The sequence below is a fragment of the Phyllostomus discolor genome, chromosome 3, assembly GCF_004126475.2.
Source record: "Phyllostomus discolor isolate MPI-MPIP mPhyDis1 chromosome 3, mPhyDis1.pri.v3, whole genome shotgun sequence".
NCBI lineage: Eukaryota > Metazoa > Chordata > Mammalia > Chiroptera > Phyllostomidae > Phyllostomus > Phyllostomus discolor.
The window spans coordinates 58,094,817-58,118,349 of NC_040905.2; the positions used below are offsets into that span (position 1 = coordinate 58,094,817).

A 23,533-nucleotide genomic window follows, 5' to 3' on the forward strand; every position below is an offset into this window, starting at 1 on the left:
AAATAAATAAATTAAATAAGTAAGTATTGGGTTGGCAAAAAAGTCCATTTAGTTTTTTCCATAAAATAAAAACACATTTTTCATTTTCACCAATAGCTTTATTGATTTGGATATTTTGAGTATGTCAGCTATCTCCCGTATTGGCTTCTAGTGGGTAGAGGCCAGCAGTGATGCTAAACATCTTACAATGCATAAGACAGCCCCAGAACAAAGAATTATTTGGACAGAATATCAATAGTACCAAGAAACTTCACAAACTACTTTTGACATATTTGATCAATCATAGCACCTTCTTCATTCACTGCACAAATCTTTTTTGCATTTCAGTTGCATTTTTATGTTTCTTGAAATAATAAAGCATAAAGAAAATGCATATTCTCTTCCATCTTCAATATTAAAATGACTGCTCAAAATTTCCCTGATTTTGATAAGCTTTTTTAAGTGCATGCTGATATGACAGCTGTCATAATACAATGTAACAAAATTGTTTCAAATAAGGTTAAAGATAGCTAAGCACTACTAGAGCCATAGTACAGAAAAAACTAAATGAACTTTTTGGCCAACCCAATAAATGCATGCACACTACACTAAATGGCCACATGTGGACACTTGTTGCCCTGTATATTAATTCAGGCTCATAACAAAGGGATGATGATAAGCAAATGAAATGGGTTCTAATGAGATAGAAAAAAGGCAAGTTTAAAGTTTGTATCACTGGTGTCTTTTGTTTATTTTTGAAAGAAAAATCTTTTTGGGCAAGAGAAATAAACTGGTTATAAGTGAGAAAATGATACCAGTATATGAGGTCTAGAAATACCTCATAAAAATCTGTTACAAACTTCTTAAATACCCAGTACAACTGTTTTTGCTGACATGAGTCGTGTGCTAACCTGCCAGGAAGAATTCCATATGTTCTCATGAAGATCTTACTGATAAGGAATTAGAAAAAAAATTAACCATACTCATTTGGGTGCATATGGTGACAACTAAGATCTTTATATATTAGAAATAAAATGATAAGACTTTTTTACCTTTATAAGAAATAAAGGTATTGATTGGGTGGTATCTTGCCATGTCAAGATTAGCATTAGTCATGGGAGGACAGAAGCACGTTGATAACAACACTGGAGAACTAATATATTTTCCTGTTGTTCTCAAGGACATGTCTGTGGCCCAGTTTGCTGATTAGGTCATAGAAAATCTCAGGTCTCAGTTTTGCTTTTGGACGTCTTTATACCTCTCTGACCCTCTCAGTAAAATGAGCAGTTCTCAACACTCCGTATGATCTTACCCTGTTTTATCCTCTGCCACAGCCTCATTACCGTCAGATGTAGTATGGCTTTATTTATTAGTACTGTTTCATATTTTATGTGTCTCAGTTTTCTATCTCAGATTTTAGCTGTAGTCTAAGGGAATTTTTATTTTCTAATGTTTTTCTAATGATTTAACTTAGGATCAGGTTAAATTTAGAAGAATTAGGGAAAAACAGTGTCTGCTAGCATGCACCCTCCCTCAGGGCAAGGGCTCTGCACTGTGGCAGCTGCGCCCTGCTCTAACCCTGCCGCCTTGAACAGCCTCTGGAATTTAATGAATGCTCAATAAATATCATTAAATAAAAGAATGAAGATAATAATGCTCGCCTTATGGATTCGTCATGAGGATTAAACTAAAAATTGCATGCAAAAGTACCCAACACACCTACTGTGGGGTATGAAATCCCAAAACCTGAAAGGGCTCATATGGAACCCTGAAATGTCAAACCTGGCTTTTACATATATGACTTTCATGACATAAATTGGGAGATACTTATTAAATGCATGTTTTACATATGTTCGACTTGTAAAAAATATATTCAGTGTCCTAGTTTTTGTAATGAGAGAATTTTTAACAGTGATGAGAACCTCATTATGATTCCACTAGCAGTTGGCCTCACCTTTGGCTAATGGGAGCTTTTCTCATATAAAAGATGGAAAACCATCTTACACATTTTACCTACCTGTAGAGTGAGAACTACCAGTGCTTTTATTTGAGCAGTACTTCAGTGCTGTTTGTTTGATAATGATAACACCTAAACTAGAGAAAGAAATTTCTGGCTTGGCTTGGCTTTTTAAAAACTAATCTCAAAGTAGGCCAGAGATGGTGAGTGCTTCACCTGGAACTCTCAGCAGTGCAGGTATTAATGTCAGGGCCTCTGCAGTGAGTTTTTAAGAGGACTGAAGAAAGGAGTTACAAAGAATAAGACACCTGATTTTTATTTAGCATGGACGATAGCCTGACAGCCTCTATGTTTTCTTAACCTTTCTCCTTAAAAAGATGCTTCTTGGAGTCTAACTATCAAAACTTGCACCATAGTAGCATTTAACGGATGTACTATAGTGTTTTGCACTCCGGTTTTGTTGATAGCGTTGAAACACAGGAGAAGGTATGCTATGTTTTTTATAAATGTCTTCCTACTAATTAGTGGCTGTGCTGCTGTTGGGCTGTCAGTGGGGCCCAGCTCTTGGGCCTAGCATTTTAAATATCTTGTGTCTTGTTAAAGATATCTACGTCAGTCAGAGTCCAGTTATAGTTCAGGAAGAATTTCAATTTAACAATAAAGGACACATTCACATTGAAATGATAGGAGAAAAAGAAGTGCTAGAGGCCTCTTCTAAACATATTGCTTCTTCAGTGTGTTTTGGTTTGCTATTTTCGTTCAATATTAGTGCCCTCTTCAGTTGTTAGGTTTTAATTAGTTTCAGGCTAACCAAGAAAAGTGGAATCTTTTTGAGGAGTGGTGAGTTATTTTAGCTCTACACTACTTCCCAAGCCCCTCCACTCAGCTTTAACTTCATGGATCATATCTTGTGGTCAACATAAGAAACATCCAAACCTGTAAGAATTTTTATGTGTTTACTTGAGTCAAACTGACAACAGTTGCCAGGAACCAAAATCTCGATGAATTGAGAAAATGCTCTGGAAAATGGCAGTTTTACTACTTCTTTTATACATCAGACTCAAAGGGAAAGACTTAAGGGGGTTGCATGAAATCCATTGGTGATCAATTATGGAGGCAGGAGAAAGCAAAGGGAAAGGGGAACCTCTGGGATTCAACAAAAAGTAAAATGAACACACATTGTTCTTTTACATTTGTGGGTATCTGATAGTTAACAATTAACATGATGATAATAACAACGAAGGGGTTTGTGGTCTCTGCTCTAGTGTGGTAGTTGTGCTTTGAGAGGTCCAGAAAAAATGGAAATTACTTTGATACTCTGAAGGTATGTTATCAGGTATGTGAGCATAGATGCAAAAAAAAAAAAAAAGACATCAGACAGGCTCAGTTAAAGTAAAGATTGACCTTTGTTAGGGAAAAATACTGCTCCAAGACATGACTACCCACCATAAACCACTTTTATAGAAAGTTTTAATTTCAGACCACCGTATGTGGTCAGTTTAGGTGTCCGAGTTCATAAGGTGGCCATGTAGGCCTCCCCTGAGCTTGTCAGGTTTAGTATGTGGCCCCTTTTCATTGTCATTTTCATTGGATTGAAGGGTCCAGAGAAGAGAGCATTGATTTGGCGACTGCTTCCTTCCTCCTACAGCTGTGATTCCTGGATTGTCTAAAGCTCTTTTGAAATTCTTGCAGAACAGCTCTCCTGAGTTTTCCTTCATAAGTATCATTCACACAGACTGTACTGGAGGGGCTGTGGAATGATGTGTCCTCTTCCCCATCCCCCAACCTGGGCCTTTTTTCCTAAAGTTAGTCAAATACACAGTTCATGTATCATTAGACCAGTTAAGCCTGTCATGTAATTCTATGTGGCTATTAATTCTTATTCTTACCCCTCAAAATCAAAGTATATATACCAATCTTTGTCCTTGAAATTTTTATAGCCCCAGGGGAAGAACAAAGACTAATCATAATTATGTTACCTTCCTGAAAATCTCACGCCATGCTTCCCCTTTTAAGAACACAGATGATTCCTGAACCAACAGGAAACAAAGCTGAGAAAGTTTTGAACCTTGTCCCCCCCACCCCTTTTTTTGTCATTGTCTGGGAAAGGGAGTACGGCTTTCCCGGATGGTCCAAATCATTTTCCTATCAGGTCACTTAAGTAACAAATGTCGTTCTGGATCCTCATCTTATTTCTTTATTGGCAACAATTATTTCACTGTTCAACTCTCCCACACATAATAGCTCACTCCTTCCTTTGAGTTCTCACCATGCTCCAGGTGGTCAGGCTATCACACTTAACATATCACATTAAGATTTGGCATAAGCCACACTGTCACACTAGACTCTGATATTCTCCAGGTCAGGAGGCATGACTTACTCCTCATGTATGCCCAGAGCATAGCAAGCAGCATGCACATTGTTACTTAATAAATGCATGTTAAACAAATGAACACCAGTCTTATGAAAGTCACTACTGAGTTTTCTGTGGATATAAGATCAAGAACATTGTCTGTTATGTGACACAGTAGCCATGCTGTTCCCGTATTGGCAAGAGTTGTACTTCTCTTGAATGACTATGTAAGAGTGGTGTGTATTTGTTGTTGATGAAAGAATACCCAGCATATAAAAACATTTTGCAAGAGTTTGTTTGAACCAAAATTTTGAAGACATGTCTAAAAGCAAAATCTCAACATATTAAGAAAATGCTCCTGAGAATGGCAGTTTTGCATTTCCTTGAATGCATTTAGAATCAGAAGAGAAAACATAAAGTAGGTTCATGAGATCCACTGGTGGTAGATTAAGGAGGTATAATAAAGCAAAGCAGGAAAATCTCTAGAATTGGAAAAACAGCAAAATGGAGAAACACATAACTTATTTTACATTGTGGGGTACAGGGTAGTTAACATTTAACATTTATAGCACATAGAGATGGTATGCAGGGAACAAAATAATGAGGGATTCTCTGCTCTGGCTCCCGTGGTTTTGCCTTTGAGGGGTCTAGAAAAATATCACTCTGACATTTCAAAGGTGTGTTATCCTGTGCATAAGAACAATGGACAGATGTTACTTAAGGTAAAGTCTGACCTTTGCTGGGGAAGCTCCAGGCCTGGGACGTGACCACCTGCCATGGACTACCCAGTTAGGAATTTCTGATCAGACCATCCTGCCTGGTTAGGTCACTGAGCTTGTCAGGTCTGCTATGTGGCCTGCTGAGCTTGCCAGATTCATTACATAGCCTCTATTTCATTTACTCTGTGTGTGTGTGTGTGTGTGTGTGTGTGTGTGTCTGACACACCTGCTAAGAGAAAGCAAACTAGGATGAAGGTATAGTCATATTTTTTTAAGCAAATTATATTTTGGTACCCCACTCCTGGTTCAGTCTTAGTTTAATTTATTCTATATTATATGGAATATATGCCTTTAACAGCTATTTAGAGAGCTTTAGAGAATATCAGTTCAACTTTAGTATTTTATAGGAATAATTAATAAGCATTTCTTTTTTGGTGATGAGGAAAGTAGGGGGGAACCATCATGAGGCTGTTATTTACTGCTATCCAGATACTAAAGTAACAGACTAGGAGCCCATGACAAAGTGGCCTCAACTGCAAAAGACAGTGTCTTCAGGCTTCCAAGTACAGGAATGCAGCTGTGAAAGTGCAGCTGAGACGTGAGGTGGTGTGCGTTCCCGTGCCCTTCAAAGCAGCAGCCTCCGAGAAACACATTCCTGTGCACTGAGCAGTGAGGTAATCTGCATCCTGACATAGAAACTCACACCTCACAGTGCCTCACACTCCAAGTTAAAATCATCACAGTGATTTTAACTTGGAGATTTAGATTTAAATTTAGGTCACCTTGACAGAACCATATGCAGAGTTAAACACATACATTTAAAAGATTGTATATCTTTCTTGCTTTCAAATGACTGAACAGTGACCCAGAGCCTTACATATAAGTCACTGCTATGGGTGTTCAAGGAAGTGCTTGCTCTTCGGAGAAATGGTGTTAGACATTTGGCTAGAGGTGACGGAGACTTTGTGGATAAGCTTCCTGTTGCAGGAAATCAATGATGTTAACCAAATAGTTGGTATCCTGTTAAATGGAATATGAATACAGTTAAGTGCCATGTATAATTTCTATACCTGACTAAGCACTACAGTGTCTTAGCAAAGTAATTAAACCAATGCATATGGCCCTGGCCCATATGGCTTAGTTGGTTGGGTGTCATCCCATGAAGCAAAAGGTTTCAGGTTTGATTCCTGATTAGGGCACATGCCTGGGTTGTAGGCCTGGTCCTCTGTTGGGGTGCGTGCATGAGGCAACCGATTGATGTTTCTTTCTTGCATCAATGTTTCTCTCCCTGTCTTTCTCCCTACTTTCCCCTCTCTAAATAAACAAATAAAATATTTTTTTAAAAAAACAATGCATATGCTAATGTGAATGATAATGGCTAAGCTTTATTGAGTCCTACGTGCTAGGCACTATGCTAAGCATTTTAATCAAATTAATTTCATTTAATTCTCACAACACATTTATGAAAAAAATAGATTTTATTTGTATTTTGTAGGCACATGTACTGAGGCTCAGAAGTAATTTCACTGGCCCATATTACACAGGCCAGTGTATCACTGCCATACTAAATAGGAGGGCCAGGTTCAAAGCCAGGCCTATCTGATTGAGAGGCCACATCTGTAAGCACTTCTCTTTCTTACTCTCTGTTTTGTGAACTCATCATATTCTTTCTGTCTTTAATTTAGAATGTTCCAGACAGTAGTGGGTTTTGATGCATTTCCACCCATAATCAAACCCAGTTGCATTAGTGTCTGTACTTGGTCATGGCAGGCAGCAGACTCTTTAAGCAAGTGTTTGAGAGGAAGTGATTTCTCCTGACTTCTTTCTCTCCACATACCTGAGCAATAGGCCTCCCATTAGTTATGAAGAATAGTACTGACACTGGGTAAGATTTTGTCATCTGAGAATACACGCTACCTTCCCAGATAATATGAATATCACACTCGTGAGTTTTCAGCATGTTTTGAAAATTATTTCATTTATGGCACATTAAACTTTTTTACTTGAAGTAAGAGAGAACAGGAAACTAGTATACCACAATAAAGGGAAGTGTGTAAAGACAGCCCATCTCTACAATTAAGAAGTTTGGCTAACCCTGGCTGGGTGGGTCATTTGGTTGGAGCATCACCTGTGCTCTAAAAGGTTGCAGGTTCATTCCCCGGTTAGGGCACAGACCTAGATTTTAGGTTTGATCCCCTGTTGGGGCATGTGTATGGGAAATAACCAGTCAAAGTTTCTCTCTCACATCGATGCCTTTCCTGCTCCCTCTCCCTGTCTCCCCTTCCTCTCTCTCTAAAATCAATAAACATATCAAAAAGAAGAGGAAGAAGTTTGGCTACAATTAAGAAACTTAGCCCAGAATCTTTACTGCATGTCATTAGATCATGGTGTTTTTTTTCAGTGAGAAGAAATTAAGAAAGTTCATGGAAAAGATAGCCGTAAGATTTTAAGGCAGGTTTTGGACTATTTGAATTTTTTTTACACATTCATGATTATTCACAGAAGTTACCGTTACTCCGCTGCTCCCATTTTATTTTACTGCCCTGAAATCCTGTTGTTGAAACTATAGGACTTGAAAATAACAGGAACATCCTGTTGTCAAAAATAAATTCCTTATGATAAAATATCGATTCAACTGAAGCCAAATTTTTTTTCAGAGAGGGGAAAGGGCCTCAGTGGGAGGGGGGCTTATGAATGACAGAATGCCATTTTGAATTCCTTGTCCTTTCCGGATTTCTTTGTTACATCTCTAAGTGAATGAAGTTTATTCTTTTGTGTGAATTTTTATGTTTTGTAAAAGTTTTAATGGGATGTCATTAAAAACATTCATGGAGGAATGTGCGGTCTGTGCTGCTGAGATGATTACTATCAAGTATTGTATTCCAAAATATGCATGTTCAGTAGTCCCTGCCCTTGGGGATTCATATGCAAAGTAAGATGAAACACTGGGGACACTTCCTAAAAAGGGGATTTTTAAATTAGCAGAGTATGGCCCCTGAAAATAATCTGAATTATTTTTCTGCTGAGTCTGATTTACATTTCAGAGCCCCATATAGAGCATTGACCTAGGAGTTTAGACAACCAGGCTCTGGGCACACCTGGCATCTTGGGTTTTTTACCCTTAAAATGAGAGGCAGGATGGGATGACCTCTATTATCCCTTCTAGTTCTGAGATCCTATGGAGAAGAAAATGTTTACTGAAAGGAGGAAGTCCAGTTGTCTTTCAGATAGGCCGCGCAGGTCAACGGGGACGTGCACAATGCCTGTCTTCCAACAGTCAGCACTGGGGTCCTCCAGCAGAATGCAGGCTTCTGAGAGGCTAGAAACTCTCCCTCTTCTAGAAAACTGTCAGTAATTGGCCTTTTCCTTCTGATTGCTTTCTTCTAGGAGGCTTTGGGAGTGGGGGGAAGCATGGAGGGGGACAGGAGTGTGGCAGGGAAGAAACTTAGTTCAAATCCCTAAAGGAGCCCCTGAACCAACAACAGCTCAGTGCACTGCTGCTGACGCTTCTGAGCCACACTGGCCCATCAGCCTGCGGTGGTGCCGTCGTGCTGTTGCACTTCCTTGACTGTCAGCTGCCTTTATATGAATGGCTCGTAATTACCTTCACTTTTCAAATTGGAACTAAGTCTCAACAACTAGGTCTTCAGAAACACACATGAGTCATGGGGAAAAGCAGCAAAGGGAAACTTTTCCTTCTTCCCCTCCTGCAGAGCTGCTGTGCACGTAGCACATCGTCTGTGTGCACGGATGAATCACATTAAACATCTGCTGACTGATAAGGAACTCAAGAGAAGAAGCTGGTCTCCCTGCCCACAACTGACAGTGCCAAATCTACTGTTCAGCTCCATCCCCCTCCTTTTTTTTTTTTAGCACAGGTTTAGTCTTGTACATACATAAGAGGATTTAGCACTTAGTAATAGGTGATAATAACAAGCATAGCTATCCCATATTGAGTGTCTACAGCTTATCAAGCTCTGCTCTGAGAGCATTATATGTATTGACTCATTCAGTTCTCACTACACTCCTATGTGGTAGATGCTATTTTTCTCTCCATGTTATTTTTTCAGGAAACTGAGGTTTGAACAAGTTCAATACTGGCCCAAGTCACAGAACCATTCTGGGGTTGACCCAAATAGTATGGTTCCAGAGCACTTGTGCCTAGCAGTACACTTCTTTTCTTAAGGCAGTGTGATCCTAATCCAACTAGAAGCTTCTACCCACTTTGCCCTAGTCCCACACCTGCACCCTCCATAGCAACATCATTTCCTTTTGAGATTCTTTACAGTCACAAAAAGATCCCTTTCTATCCACCTATCCAGTGCCTAGTTTAGGGCTGTCCAAACTAGGCCAGCCCTAAGGCATTTTACAAAGGCATTTTGTAAATGCCTTTGTACATTTAGGCATTTTACAAAGTTGCTTCCCCAACATTCAGGCGTGAGCCAATCCTTAAGATTTCCAAACTTCAAGGAAAGTGAAATATGTTGTTTACCCATCAAAACTGGGGATTTCCCATAGAGTGAATAGAATTTTGGCCTTCATATCCTTTACTCACTTTTACTCCCCTTTTCTGAAAATAATTCATGACCTCTATCTCATTTTTCCTAGGTATTTTGATTTGTGTTTTTAAACCTTTTTAAATTTTTTAGATATCACTCACATGTTAGCAGTGTAGTATGGGGTTTCATAATGTTCTTATATTGTTGCATTGTATTATTCTTGCTCCAAGATCCTTCAGGGAAGGTGTTATGCCTTTATCATTTCTTAAGTCCCCAGCTGTAATTGCAACATTTTAGGGCATATTAAAATTTTCAATAAATACTAATTAATACTACTATTGTTGACCAGCCTTAGCAGCCACTTAGTATGAACATATAAAGGGTGTTTAGATTATCTTAAAACAACCCATCTTTGCTGTGCTAACCCATTACTCAGTGAAGACCAACATCCTGAAATATCTGTTCAATAAAAAATTCAGGATATCAAGGTTGAGGTGGGCTTAGCAACAAAGCTGGCTGTCAGAGCTTAGCAACAAAGCTGGCTGTCAGAGCTGTACATAACTATGTTATGTACAACTTAAGATAATGACCTTAATATTATTGACAATATAACTTCATCTGCTCACATTCTTATTTTCTCAATAGTTAAAAGTTAACCCTATTATTTTCAGGATTTTAAAATTAAAATCTTGCTAATAGGACAAAGAAGTGTATAGTGTATTTTAAACAGTATGACTATGATTAACAATTTCTCTAAGATTTTAAGTCATGCTTATGGACATCAGTTATTACAGTGTGCTGTAAATGTTAGCGTGATGACAAATGATACAAGGTATGCTATGGCTGAATTTGCATTCCTGCAGGGAATGCTCTAGAAGTGTTTTCTTGGAGCATTTGCTACTTTCACACAGAGCCAGACTAACCTGTGGGTCTCGTCTCCAGTACAATGTGATGTGATTACTGTTCAGTAAAAGGTGGTGAATAATTATCAGTGGGACTATCCTGCTACCAAGTGACTTTTGCCTCTTTGAGAAATGATCACTTGCTGTCAGGATTTGTGCCACTTACAATGTCTATATCCTTAGCAGAGTGGCCCACAGTGACTCTTGTCAGCATAAACCCACACTTCTACCTTTCTTATGTTTTTTGTGGGAGATTCAAGTGTGTCACAAGTATTTGGGGAGAGAGTACTTCAAAGCCTACAAAAGCTTTCATCAGGAAAAAGAAATAACAGTTATGCTAATATGACACAGTTTCTTCTTAGCTATTCCTAAGTGCTTTAAATTTATTGAAATAAACACACATTGAAATCACAAATAATAAAAATCGCATCTCCAACATTAACCTAAGACCAGATAGTTCTGCATCCTGCCTGTGTGAGAAGGGGTCGGCCCCACCTGAAGCTGCTTTCTGGCCACTGATCATCCTCTGAGAACCATTGTACCCCATGAAATCATAGTCACAAGCGGGCAGAGAAAGGGTACAAAAGGCAAAATTTGGGGGACAATAGTCTTATATTCTTGTGCCCACATCTGTGAATCTATGTTTTTATACAATTATAAAAACCTGTAATTTTACCATCTTCAGATGCAAAAATGTGGTATGAGTCTTCAAAAAAAACAGCTGACAGACATTCATTCCTCGACTTGGTGAACAAAGAGTAAGAGCAGGACACCTTGGAGTGCTGGAAGGCGACATTGTTCGGTACCAAACAACTTTGTTTTACGAGAGCATAGAGCATTGGTGCATGCATAAAATAACAAGTCAGCCTGACCTCGTTCGTTCTGATGAAATTCTGAAGGGGCTTGATTCACAGGAACCTACCTGGAATGAATTGGTAGACTGATTTCAACAGTATCATCATGTTGTTCAGGGAACTGATTGTTCAGACTTGAGTTTCTTGGATAAAGAAAAAGCCAAAGGAAAGGTCATTTGAGGTATCATGGTTGTCAGACTTTTTTTATCAACTCTCTCTAACCTGTTAATACTATGAGTTTGTTATTCATCTTTGGAACTTATGTGTAAATACATTTTACCTTTTATGAGCCTGGGATGTAGGTAACTGTCTTATTCACCAAGAGCTAATTATTTGCAATACAGGACTGTGTTTCAGAGTATATAGTATATCTGACTACTTTAAAATTTTAGACAGTTTAATGGTTAGTTAATGTTTGTTCACATTTTTCTTTGTTCCATCTTTTCAAGTAATATAAGCATATAGATATATGACAAGTGCTAAAGATGAGCCTACTTCTCATTTTTCAGTCTTTTGGCTTCTTCTGAGGCAGATGTAATGCACAGAGTTAGAGCGCACAGCTAACCACAGCGTGGAGTGAGCCCCTGAAACTGATAGACACAGTTGAGGTACTCTGTCTGCCACCTCTTCAAAACCAGCATTGTTTTAAAGCACAGTTGTGTATTCACTTTCTCTTTGTCACCCATTCACTAGCACTGTTTGAACTGTTGTCATTATAGTTGCATGTAAAAACCCACTAAAGCTACTTCAAGCAAAGAAGGCTTGTGTACCCCACAGGCATTCTCATGAACATTCAAATGCTGAAGTAAGGTATAGTTAGTTGGACCTCACATCAAGGCCACACACTTCATGTCTCAGAGATCACAGGATCTCTTGCTTGTGAGCGTCTGAATGCTTCTCCTAACTGCCACCCTTCTCCCCACTTTGTCCACTTCTTCTGTATACTCATGTATTTACTCTAGGATGGCTGTTTGCTCTAAATTTATATTGGCTCTAATGCCTGCCACTAACTGGAAATCTCTGTAGCAGATTCTCAAAGCTAATTAGCTCAGCCAAACTTGTAGTTCAGAGTAACTAAGGTATAAGGCAAGTCAGAAGAGTGGTCATTTTTGGGTCAGGTGCATATCTCACAGCTAACCGCTGCTGCCTAGGGTGATCTGTGCATGGGGAGTGGGGACAGAGATACATGGTTCATGGGATTGTGTTTTTCAGAAACCTTGAGCAGTGTGGGCAACTGAAAGCATGCTTATTGCACCCACTCACAGAAACCTTCCTTCAAGTGTTGTTTCTGTGCAGCAGGATTGAATATTTACCTCCCACCCATGCCTACCACAGCCCAGCACACCCCTTGTTTCAGTCCACCAGTCTGCAGATCTGTTGTGTCCTCTCTCACTTTATTTGCCAGTTCTCTGCTTTCCTGCAGTCAGTGCTCAGGTTTCTAATCCCAGGCTTCTAAATATGACAGACCTCTGCTTCTCTATCCCTTTTGCTTCCTGCTGCTTTTCCTTCTCTCTCGTTCTTCAGGCTGCTGGTATCGCCATGTGCCATCTGATTCTCCTTCAGGGTACACAGTCCCATGGCATTACTGCTAAAGAGATGTAAAGATGAGTTAATTACATTAATCCACATCACATCCCTTGAGTGTACTAGAAGAACACTTCACAAACTTTCAATGTGCACATGAAACAACTGGGGGTCTTGTTAAGATGTAGTCTCAGAAGCTCTGTCAGAGGATGTGAGATTCTGCATTTTTAACAGGTTCCCAGGTAGTACTGATGATGGTGATGGAAGAGCAACACTTTGTATAGGAGACTAGATCCTGATGCACTGCGTATATATCATAAATATAATCTGCTTGATGTGAGGGGCCCTGCCTTAGGCATCTTTATGTACCTTCCACGTCCAGCACTGTACCTGGTGCGTGATAGATACTGAAATGTTGCTTGGATTTTGATCAAACTGAGCAGACCTGAAATACAGAATTTTCTGTGCCTACTTTTTTTTAAGTAAGTAGTTTTCAAACACTGCTAAAAATCAATTGAATCAATGCACATTTCTTAAGGGTCTTTTTATGCAAAGCACTAGGAGAAATATAAACAAAAACAAATTATAGCCCCTGTCCTCAAGGAGAACACTGACATGCTCACTACTAACTCTAATATATCTTTACTAGAATTGTGGAAATAATTTTAAAAGTGCAGAGGTAGCAGTGAAGGCAAATTAGCCTGTTTATGCTACTAGCAATTTGACCTTATGTAATTTAGGTGTCATTTTTCCATGTGTACAAGGAGGCTGATGGGATTGTTGTGGTATTTATGCATGGTAATGCATGTAAGGATTGAGTTTCATGCCTGGCACATAGTAAATGATCCCCTCTGGGGTTTCTTGTAGCAGTGGTGGTAGTAAGTGTAGTAGTAGCAATATTTACTGTATTCTTCATTATCCAACCAATTTGGTTCAGGAAATACTTTGTTCCTTTCCTTCCTCTCTATATCCATCTATTATCCTAATGTTTAATTTCATTTTGTAGGGCTTATCTGCAATGTAATCTTAATTTTGTTTATGTTTAAAGTTTAAGCTGAAAAGAAAATGTATTTTAGGATATAGTCTGTTTCCGTTGGTGTGGAAACTGCTATGTACACTGTAATAGGACAGAAAGAATGTATTTTCCTACCTTGAGTCTGCTTAAACCCAAACTGTGATTCTTCTCCTCACTCTAGTGACTTTATAAACTTTATTTTCCAGTGGAGAAGACAAATTTGGTTGAGGCAACAAATGTAACTTTTGATGTAGATGCCATCATTAACAAAATGTTAAGGAGACCTACCTGGGGGAGGTTGGCACATGAGTCTGTGAACCATAACTATTATCATCGTCTGATTGAGGAGAAGTACTTAGTTAAAAAGAAGACCTTGGAAATAAACATTTATTATTCTTCTACTACCTGGGTCCTTTTTCATTATCTGTGTAACCCAGATGTCAGCTGCCTGAATGTCTTCAAGTCCTCCAGTCTACTAGGGTCAACTTCTTTAAAATAGAATTCAAATGGACTCAAATCACAGTCACACATACAGAGAGTTCCCAGTGTCTCTCCCAATATTTTCAGCAGTTGTAAGTGGAGGTTCTGTCTCTCCTGGTCTTTGCTTCTGAGCTTCTTCTTATGCTCATTTCATACAGGAATAAAGAAACTGAATTACCCCATGCCATCAACATAACTTTTTTTTTTTACTCAAGTTAGATAATGCAAGTGAAAACACTTCAATAAGGATAAGGCGCTACCTAGGGGAAGTAATAATCTTACCAAATTAGAAAGTGACATAAGGCATTGTAAAGGCTCCAAGCTACCCTTGGAAGAGGAAAAACTGAAGGTAATGAAATAGTATCTGTTTGTTTCATCTGGCTAAAAATAGAGAAATGTTGAAATCCTGACAAGATTTTGAAATAAATTAGGACAGTCTGTGACTTATAATAAGAAAGAAAATTTGTCCATGAAAGTTTAAAAGGGAATGGCAAAAGTTACTCATGTGATTGCAAGAACCCCACAGAACATTCAGCACCAAAACAGAGAGAGGGGTCACTGGAGTGCTTTGAAGCTAGATGAACTGGTAATTACAAGGAACACACGTTCCTCGCCCTTTTTAAGAAGTAGAGCCACATGGTCTTTGTCTCATGTTCTGGTAACTGCCAGCTCTGTGCTGAAGCCGCGGCTGCCGGCCGGTAATGAGCTGCTTCCACAGCCCTTCTGTGTGCGCAGCGTTCAGTCCACTCCTTGCTTGCACTACGTTCAATTTTTCCAAGAATGTGTCCATAACTTTATTTCAGAAACTCTTCCTAACATGATATTCATAGTTTCCCAACTCCCACATCACTTCCCTGTGATCTAATCCTCAAACTACTTGGATGTACATCTTATCCGTTTGGACCGAAGGAAATTCTGATTGATGAGGTCTTTTTATTCCCCTTTTGAGGTTAGTTGCCTGGCACCTTAATCCCTAGGAAAGGTAATGCATAATAAAGCAGGTCGGTTTTGTTGCAGGGAGACTGGGATGGAATCACAGCTGAGCAGGACTAGACGAGGGATAGACCCCACAGTACTGCAGTGCCTGAGCTAGACTGGAGAGCTAGCAGGGATGCTGACAGGAACAAGCATGCTGGGGGCCTAACCCTCCTCCTTAATGATCTACCCAGGTTGAGGGCACAGAGGACAAACTTAGGGCCCTCTCAGCAGCCCAGTACTTATGAGAGGCCATGACTTGTGGGGCTCTGAAGAAACACAGGGGAGGTAGGGAGAAAGGGGTCAGTTCAGGGTTGGATAATTTTCCTGTTCCTTTCTCTGAAAAAATGGGCCAGGGTGGCTAAGCCATCGTGCAAGCAGGAGGAATTGCAAAGGCAATTTTTAAGAGCAACAACACTAAAGGAATTTCCTTTTCTTCCTGCCTGCCAGCCAGTGCAGACATGCCTGGTTAGTGCCAGCCTCCTGGGGGTACACTTGGCCCGTTTTATTGTTTAACCAGGGTGGTACACCATTAGTTGGGGTTCTGCTTTCAAAGATCGTCCTCTGAATCTAAAAAAAGAAAGGTTTTAGAAAGGGACTTCAAACAGAGAAGTGGGAACCAAATGTGGTCAGCCACTGAAAAGTTGTATGTGGTTGGAGTCAAACCTGCACCCTAGTATTCTGTAAAACATGTCTATTACTCCTAGAGTACTCAAAATAGATTCAGTAACTCTCACCAGTTCACATCCTGAAACTAACTGGTGATACTGTGATGACATTTTTCAAGGTAAAAATAGAGCAGTGAAGCTTGTGTTTCTTCTTCAGTGTCTGCGTTTGTCTAAGCACCTCTAGGCCAGTCTATGGCAGTGATGCCATAATTCAGATGAAAACAATAGAAAAAACCATTTAAAGCCAAAATACACAGAAATGACTAGCCAACATGACCACTATTTTTAGTGCAGAAATATATTTAAGATCATTAATATTTGCTTGTTTTATTTAATCATGTGCCTTTTACCTGGAAGATATGGGTGCATACAGATGAGTGCACAGGAAGGACTCAGCTTTGTGCCACCCAAATTAAATTCTAAAAGCCAGGAAATTCATCATTCTGACATATCTTTGCAGATGCAGAATATGAGTTGAAATATCTCTCGAAATGTTTCTCATTTACAAGAGGAATACATTTAGCAAATCATGTTAATTAGAAATAGTACCTGAGTAAGGTCTTTAATAATGTGTCTCTTTTTAAACATAAAATTGAGGGGCTATTTTACCAAGATGCAAGAATGGATGTTTCCCCTGGCTACCTACGTCTTGGATTTTGAGGTTTTCTTTTAAACAGGTTATATTTGTTTTTCCTTGAGTTTTCTTCAGAATCTATTGTTTTCCACTGTGTTGTAATTTAGGTTTACAAGTATTATATATTAAAAATGGAGCAGTTGGGAAAATATATTAAAAGAACACCACCTACTATTAAGATTTCTTGTAATTAGAAGTATAATAGTCTTTTAATTTGTAGAAGGTATGTCCTTTATAAGAATATCTCAAAAGTCCAGTTTTGGATATTGAGAACTTATTTAGTAGACCTCCATTTTGACATTTTTGGTGAAAGATTTTATGGAAAGAACAAGAGAATTTTATAACTCATGAGTAAAAACTTCCAGTTACATCATTAAAACCATTTTTTGTAGAATTTCATTGTTACCAAAATAAATAAATAATGTAAGTTTGCCTTCTATCTCATTGTTCTAAATAACTTCTAATAATATTAGATGTGATTGAGCAGTGTAGCTTCTTAAGTGGAAAGTTGTCATCGTTTCCAAGAGAATTAATGACTCTTCAGGAAATGTGTAGCTTAGGAATGACAAGCCCTAGGGATCCTCAGAGTTGCCATTAAACAACACCTCCCTCGTGCAGTTTCCTAGTGAGACCTTTATCTCACTAGGCCAAGAAGATAGAGCTGGAAATTAAGTGGGCATTTTTCAAATGCATGTGGTCAGACCCTTTTGTGAAGTTTTCTGAGCATCTTAGAATATGTATGTTTCATGGATCCTACTAAGTGAAGCAGTGGGTTAGATTTAATCCTGCAGCATTTGATCAACACAAGCTTCAATTTGACAAGCCAAAGTGTGCTTTTGCCAATACTGAGACAAACAGTTAGCATAAAGCAATGATGTTTGCACCGAAGTTGTCTGGGTGATGTGATCTCTTCTCTTCTCTTGTAGGTGCTTCATCCCAAATATCTATGCAGCTCTGTTCACTGCAGCCCTCGTTCCTTTAACGTGCCTCGTGGTGGTGTTCGTGGTGTTCGTCCATGCCTACCAAGTGAAGCCACAGTGGAAAGCATATGATGATGTCTTCAGAGGAAGAACAAATGCTGCAGGTTTGGAAGAGACCATATTTGTACTTTGGAGATGGGAACTTTTTAATGGTGGGGAAAGTGTCAGTGAAAATTTTTTATCTAAAAAAAGAGTGAAGTTATATTTAGCTTTCAGCTCTGTAAGTGAAGTTCTAGTCTCCAGATACTCCTGCTTCTTGGTGCTTCCTGACCTTTCCTTTTCTTTAGGTCTCCATAGGTTTTATTCCTGGTTCCAGTCACAGCCTTTGGGAGTTTATCCTCAAGGTGTCCTCCAAGTTCAGCAGTAATAACTTATGTTCAACCTGTGAAATTTAGTCGTGTGTTTCAGAATCTGAGAATTCATCACAAGCAAACTTCCACAATGCTCAGGAGTGCTGTGTTTTGCATGTGGAGTTCTGACTGTGCTGACAGATGTTTAAAAACATATGTGATCAGACAGCTTCATAAGTGGCTACACATGTTTCATTATTTAAGAGTGCAAGTCTTTCCAGCTCAAATTGGCTTTCACTGCAGCTCATTTTTTCCCTTTGAATCATACTTAGAACAGGTTTTTATGATCTGATTATTTTTTTGTTGTTAGATTAGAGTCTAAGAAATTTTTTTTTAACTAGGAACAATAACCACACACCTACATAGAGAAAATTCACTCTAAAATGGTATGAGTGACTGCAATATTAGGGGATGGGGGAATCCTTCTTGAGCCATGAGGAAGAGGAGTCTCCTCTTTTCTAAGTTTTGACAAATCTAAAGCCAAATGAATGAGAGGAATTCTTCACATTGTAAATGCTTCTCAATGTTTAAGCAAGATACCATATATGAAGTCCCTAGAATAGTGTCTAATATATTCTTGGGGGGCTCACTAGGTGGTGCCACTTACAGGATAATAAAAGGAGGAACTCTAATGTAAGAAAAGTCTTCTAGCTCCTGAATTGGATCAGGGAAGATAAGAAAAGATTTTCCTCATGGTATAAAGAGAAGGGACTTTTTTTGTATTATTTTGTGGGGCCATAAGATAGCTGTATCTAGCTGCCTCTCCTGTATTCTCTCTCATTTAGCATGGAATCACTGTGGAGGCGGACATGTTGTTTAAGGTTATGATTAATCTTAAATTATTCTAGTGGAAAACAATTTAATATAGAAATCCTACTTTTTCATGGGACATAGGATTTTTCCAGAACTTATGCTTTTATTCAACTTGGGATTTATTTTATTACAATGCATATTCCTAAGGGAAGAACTATTTATGTACCCAAATGGCAAGATTTATTTTGTTTTCTATATAACATGGAAGTGCCAGTGTTTGCATGTTTTCAATAATGATAACATGAGGGCCAAACACAATGAACTAATCCTTTTCATGCCTAAATCACTTCTATGCCTTTTGGATGTGATCCAGCATGGTTGCAATACATAAACAACACTTGATCGAAAAAACATAGCACTCAAGCATTAAACAGAATTCTGAAAATCCCAGCATACTTGTTTGTCAACTAGGGAAACTTCTCTTGCAATGAAATACTAATAGAATCTTTGCTCTATTGTACCTTTTTTAATATAAAAATATTTATGATGTTTCTAACTTCTGTATTCCCATGACAATTCAAACTAATACTTATTACCTCATACTTGGACTCCTACAGTATTTTCCTGATTGGTCACTAGTTTGAATCTTTTACTTCTCCGTTTCATTTTCTCAGATGCCTGCATTTCAAAAACATAATGTGGATTGCTTCTCTCTCCAGCATTATAGCCCATCAAGCTCCTTCTCATTGCCAAAAAGAAAAGTCCAGTCTTTTTTTAGCCTACAGTACAAGAGTCTCCACAGTCCACCTTGGGTCATCTTTCCATCCCCAAGTTAGTTACTATTGATCCTGCACCCTGACCCTGCCAGTCTCTTTACTCTTTCCTAAAACTGCCTGCTGCTGGCATCTTGTCCATGTAAGGAACCCTCAGCTTTGGGCTCCTTGTCATTAATGGACAAAACCTGTGTGTTTAATAAGTGGTATGTATGGGGAATGTGGATGAGAGAGAGGTGCAAAGGGCTTATCACCCATCATTAGTTCCCCAAAGCTGTCCCACATATAAACCCATTATCTAAATAAAAATTGTGTGCTGGATAAACACAAGTTAATTCCCCTAGACCCCACTTCCAACAAGATGTTACTCACTCTTTTATAAAAATCCTGGAAGCTCCCAATATACTACCTCTTCTGTGAAACCTTTGGAATTTTCTCTTTACAGAGCCACACCAATAAGAATTACTCATTCCCTCATCTGTGCCTTAAAGAAAGCACTTTGTCCCTGCGGCCAGTATAGCACTTACCTTGGAGTGGTGACTTGTTTAGGAGTGTGTGGCTGATTTCTTTAATAAACAATGAATCCTTTTAGAGCAAGGACCATTATTATTCATCTCTGTATCTCCAGTGTCTTGCAGAGTGCTCAGAGGATAGCAGCAGCATAATTAATATTTATTAAATAAATGAATAAATTAAAGATCATGAATGCATCATAAAATCATATAATTAAGCTAAATATGGCATAAGAAGAGAAATCTATTATATCATCAAAAGTAGAAATTCAAAGATTTATCTCATTGATCTGTTTGTAGGTATCACCCTTTGAAGGTTATTATTAAGACTATTTTTTCCTTGACATCTGTGATTTCCAAAACTACATGTCCAACTTTGATGTCTGACTAATCTTTTATATTTTATTAGCAACCCATTATAACTCACCTCCACTTGTGTATGCTCCATTTACCTTGAATTCAAAATTTATAGAAAAAAATTACTATTTAGACTACCAAGGAGAATTTGATGTTCTCTTTAAATCTTCTAAAATTGACCTGAAAAATTTCTACTTGAGATGGCACTATAATGCATGTTTTGCCCACTACCCTGCTCCATATATTTAGAAGTTAAAGACAAGCTGTAACAATAGAAAATTTAAAAGGAGATTAACATCTCTGTAGATCAGAAATAATGCAGGAAGGCAAAGTGATAAGCTGGTCTGAAGCCATGGACCCAATATTTTCTGGGTCCACAAGCAAGTGGATGAGGGGGTATCTCAATTGCCATGGTGCAGAACTGGAAACAAAGGTCCCACCCAAAGCAGGTAGAACTGAGTAACAGTACCTGCATGAAAGGATCCTGAAAAAGAACTGTACAGTGCCTTGGGATTATAGAAATCTGGGAGCCCAAGTAGAAAGCAGACAAAGCATCTTATTAAATACCTGGGCCAAGTTCTCTTGAGTTCATAGACTATATCTGTCATATCCATATGTCACCATGGGGTCAAGAGCCCCAAGACATTAAACTAACCCTTGTTGGTCCCAGGGATAATTGAAGGAAACTTCAAAACCATTAGAAAAAAGTAGCCAGAGAGAAAGCTATGTGGAGGGCACAAGCAAAGAAGCAAATGCTTTCTACTCACAATTAGCTGCAATATAAAAATTCCAAACATTGGAGGAAAACTGACAAAAATAGCCCTAGAATCAGCAAAAGGATAGCTTTCATCTAGAAAAATATTTTAAAATAAAATAAACTATAAATAACTTTAAATATGTTAGGATCCTCAATAATATAAAGCAGGAATTATCAGACTACCACCCACTCATCTGTTTTCCCATCTCATTTATTTTTTTTTATAACTTTATTGAGATGTAATTTACATGCCATAAAGTTTATCTGTTTCCATTGTATGGGTCATTGGTCTTTGCTATATTTGTATAGCTGTATAACTATCACCATAATATAATTTTTGAATGTTTTCAATGTTCCCCAAAGAATATGTTAGCAGTCACTCGCATTATTCTCTTTCCTGACCCTAGGTAACCATTAATCAACTTCTTGTCTCTAGATTTATCTATTCTGGACCTTTCATACAGTGGGATCATAGAATATGAGGTCATTTGTGTCTGACTGCTTTCACTTAGCATGTTTTCCATGTTTGCCCATCTTATAGCATGTATCAGGATATAGAGGGGTTTTTTTCTATTTCCAAATTCCACTGTATGGATACACTACATTTTGCTTATCATTCATCAGTTGATATTTGAGTTGTTACCTTTTGGCTTATGAGGAATGCTGCCATTGACACTCATATACAAATTTTTGTATTAGCATATGTTCTCGTTTCTCTTGGATAAATACCTGACATGGAATTGTTGGGTCATATGGTAGGTCTATATTTCACACTGAGAGGACCTGCCAAACTGTTTTCCAAAGTGGCTGCAGTGACCTGATTTTGTAAATGAAGTGTTTCTGAGTACACAGCCACACCCACTTGTTTACACATGTTCTATACCTGCTTTCGCAATCCATACTTGAGGACATGTAGTACTACAGGGACCATGTGCTCCACAAAACCTAACATAGTTAATGCCTGGCCCTTTACAGAAAAATTGTGTGACTGACCCGTAGTATAAAGGAAGACATATCCACTAAAAAAATCACTTAAACTAAAAAAAAAAAACAAATAAATATAAACAAATAAAATTAAAACAGACCAATTGAGGCCCTGCCTGGTATGGCTCGGTGGATTCCCAGCCTGTGAACCAAAGAGTTGCCAGTTTGATTCCCAATCAGAGCACATGCCTGGGTTTGGGGCCAGGTCCCCAGTAGGGGGCACACAAGAGGCAACCACACATGGATGTTTCTCTCCCTGTTTTCCTCCTCTCTCTAAAAATAAATAAATAAAATCTCTAAAAAAAATAAAACAGACAAATTGAAAATAAAATTGTAGCAATGAAAAATATACTAGTTGAAATTTTAAAATATTAATATTCAAGATAAACTCTAGATGAGACACAGAGAAGAGGGAATTAATGAAATAGCATCTGAAGCTAGGATTGAGAAATTCACCAATGAAACATAGAAAAAAGAGAAAATACCAAAGCAAAGCTAAGAGATATGAGAATAGATTGCCAAAGGAAAGAATGCAGGAGATGTAGAGAAGCAAGATTTGAAGAGGTAATGATTGTGAATTTTCCAGAATTAAAAAAAAATAGTTACCTAACTATGCTTAAAGTAGATATCTACATGGAAAAAGAAAGTTGGGAGAGAAAGCTGAAAATTCTAGTGTATTAGCAAAATATAAAGTTCTCATGTCTCTGTTTTTGAAAAACTGGATAGTGAGCAGCTTTTTCTTACCTCCAACAGTCTGTACTGTATGAAAGGTACAGGAGCCCCACTCAGGGGCTCAAACTCCATGGTGCAAGCAGATGCAGAGAAGTTCTCTGCAAACCCAGCCTCTTCGCTTTCTCCTGAGAAACCTGCACTTTTTATCCCTATGTACACTTGATACCTGAGGAGAGCAGTTCTAGTAAGTCTCAAACCGAAACAGCTAAGTCCTCTGCAATTCCAAGCATACTGAAGCAACCTTTTTTCCCTGAGGCAGCTGAGATGGTTTCTAGTGTACTTATATTTGCCCTCCTTTTTTTTAACTGGATGACCATTTTTAGATGTATTAGATAGTATTATGAAAAATAGATTCTCAAGTAATAAATGAAGAGGAGACAATAAGTCCCCCTTTCTTATAGAAACTTAGTTTCTTAGTTTTACAAACACTAAATTTTGAGTATTATTGGTCAAGCATTGTTAAGGGCTTTTTTGTTTGTGTATAAATCAGTTTTAACAATGAGTATGATACATTATGAGAAGGAAAAGTTCAAGTTGTAGTTTACTTAGAGCCAAGCTGTTTTTTTGTTTGTTGGTTTTTGGTAACCATAATGATAATGATTATTTATTTACCTTAGAATTTTAGGTTTGGTAAACAGATGCAATAACACCAGTATCGCCTATCTGAGTAACTGAAGGGCTTGCATAAATCATTTTGTTAGGCTTGGAATGTTTCATATCTATAGAACCATTCTCCAAACTAATCACTGTTGTGCAGGTTAAATGTGCCTGGCCAT

General features: G+C 38.3%; 1 protein-coding gene across 1 annotated transcript in view; it reads left to right on the forward strand.

Annotated features, from left to right (window-relative positions):
* Window positions 1–23,533, forward strand: part of ADGRV1 (adhesion G protein-coupled receptor V1) — a 507,196-nt gene that overhangs the window by 407,717 nt on the left and 75,946 nt on the right. Inside the window, 1 exon segment of the mRNA XM_036020532.1 lies at window positions 17,486–17,643. Coding sequence (XP_035876425.1) covers window positions 17,486–17,643 — 158 coding nt within the window.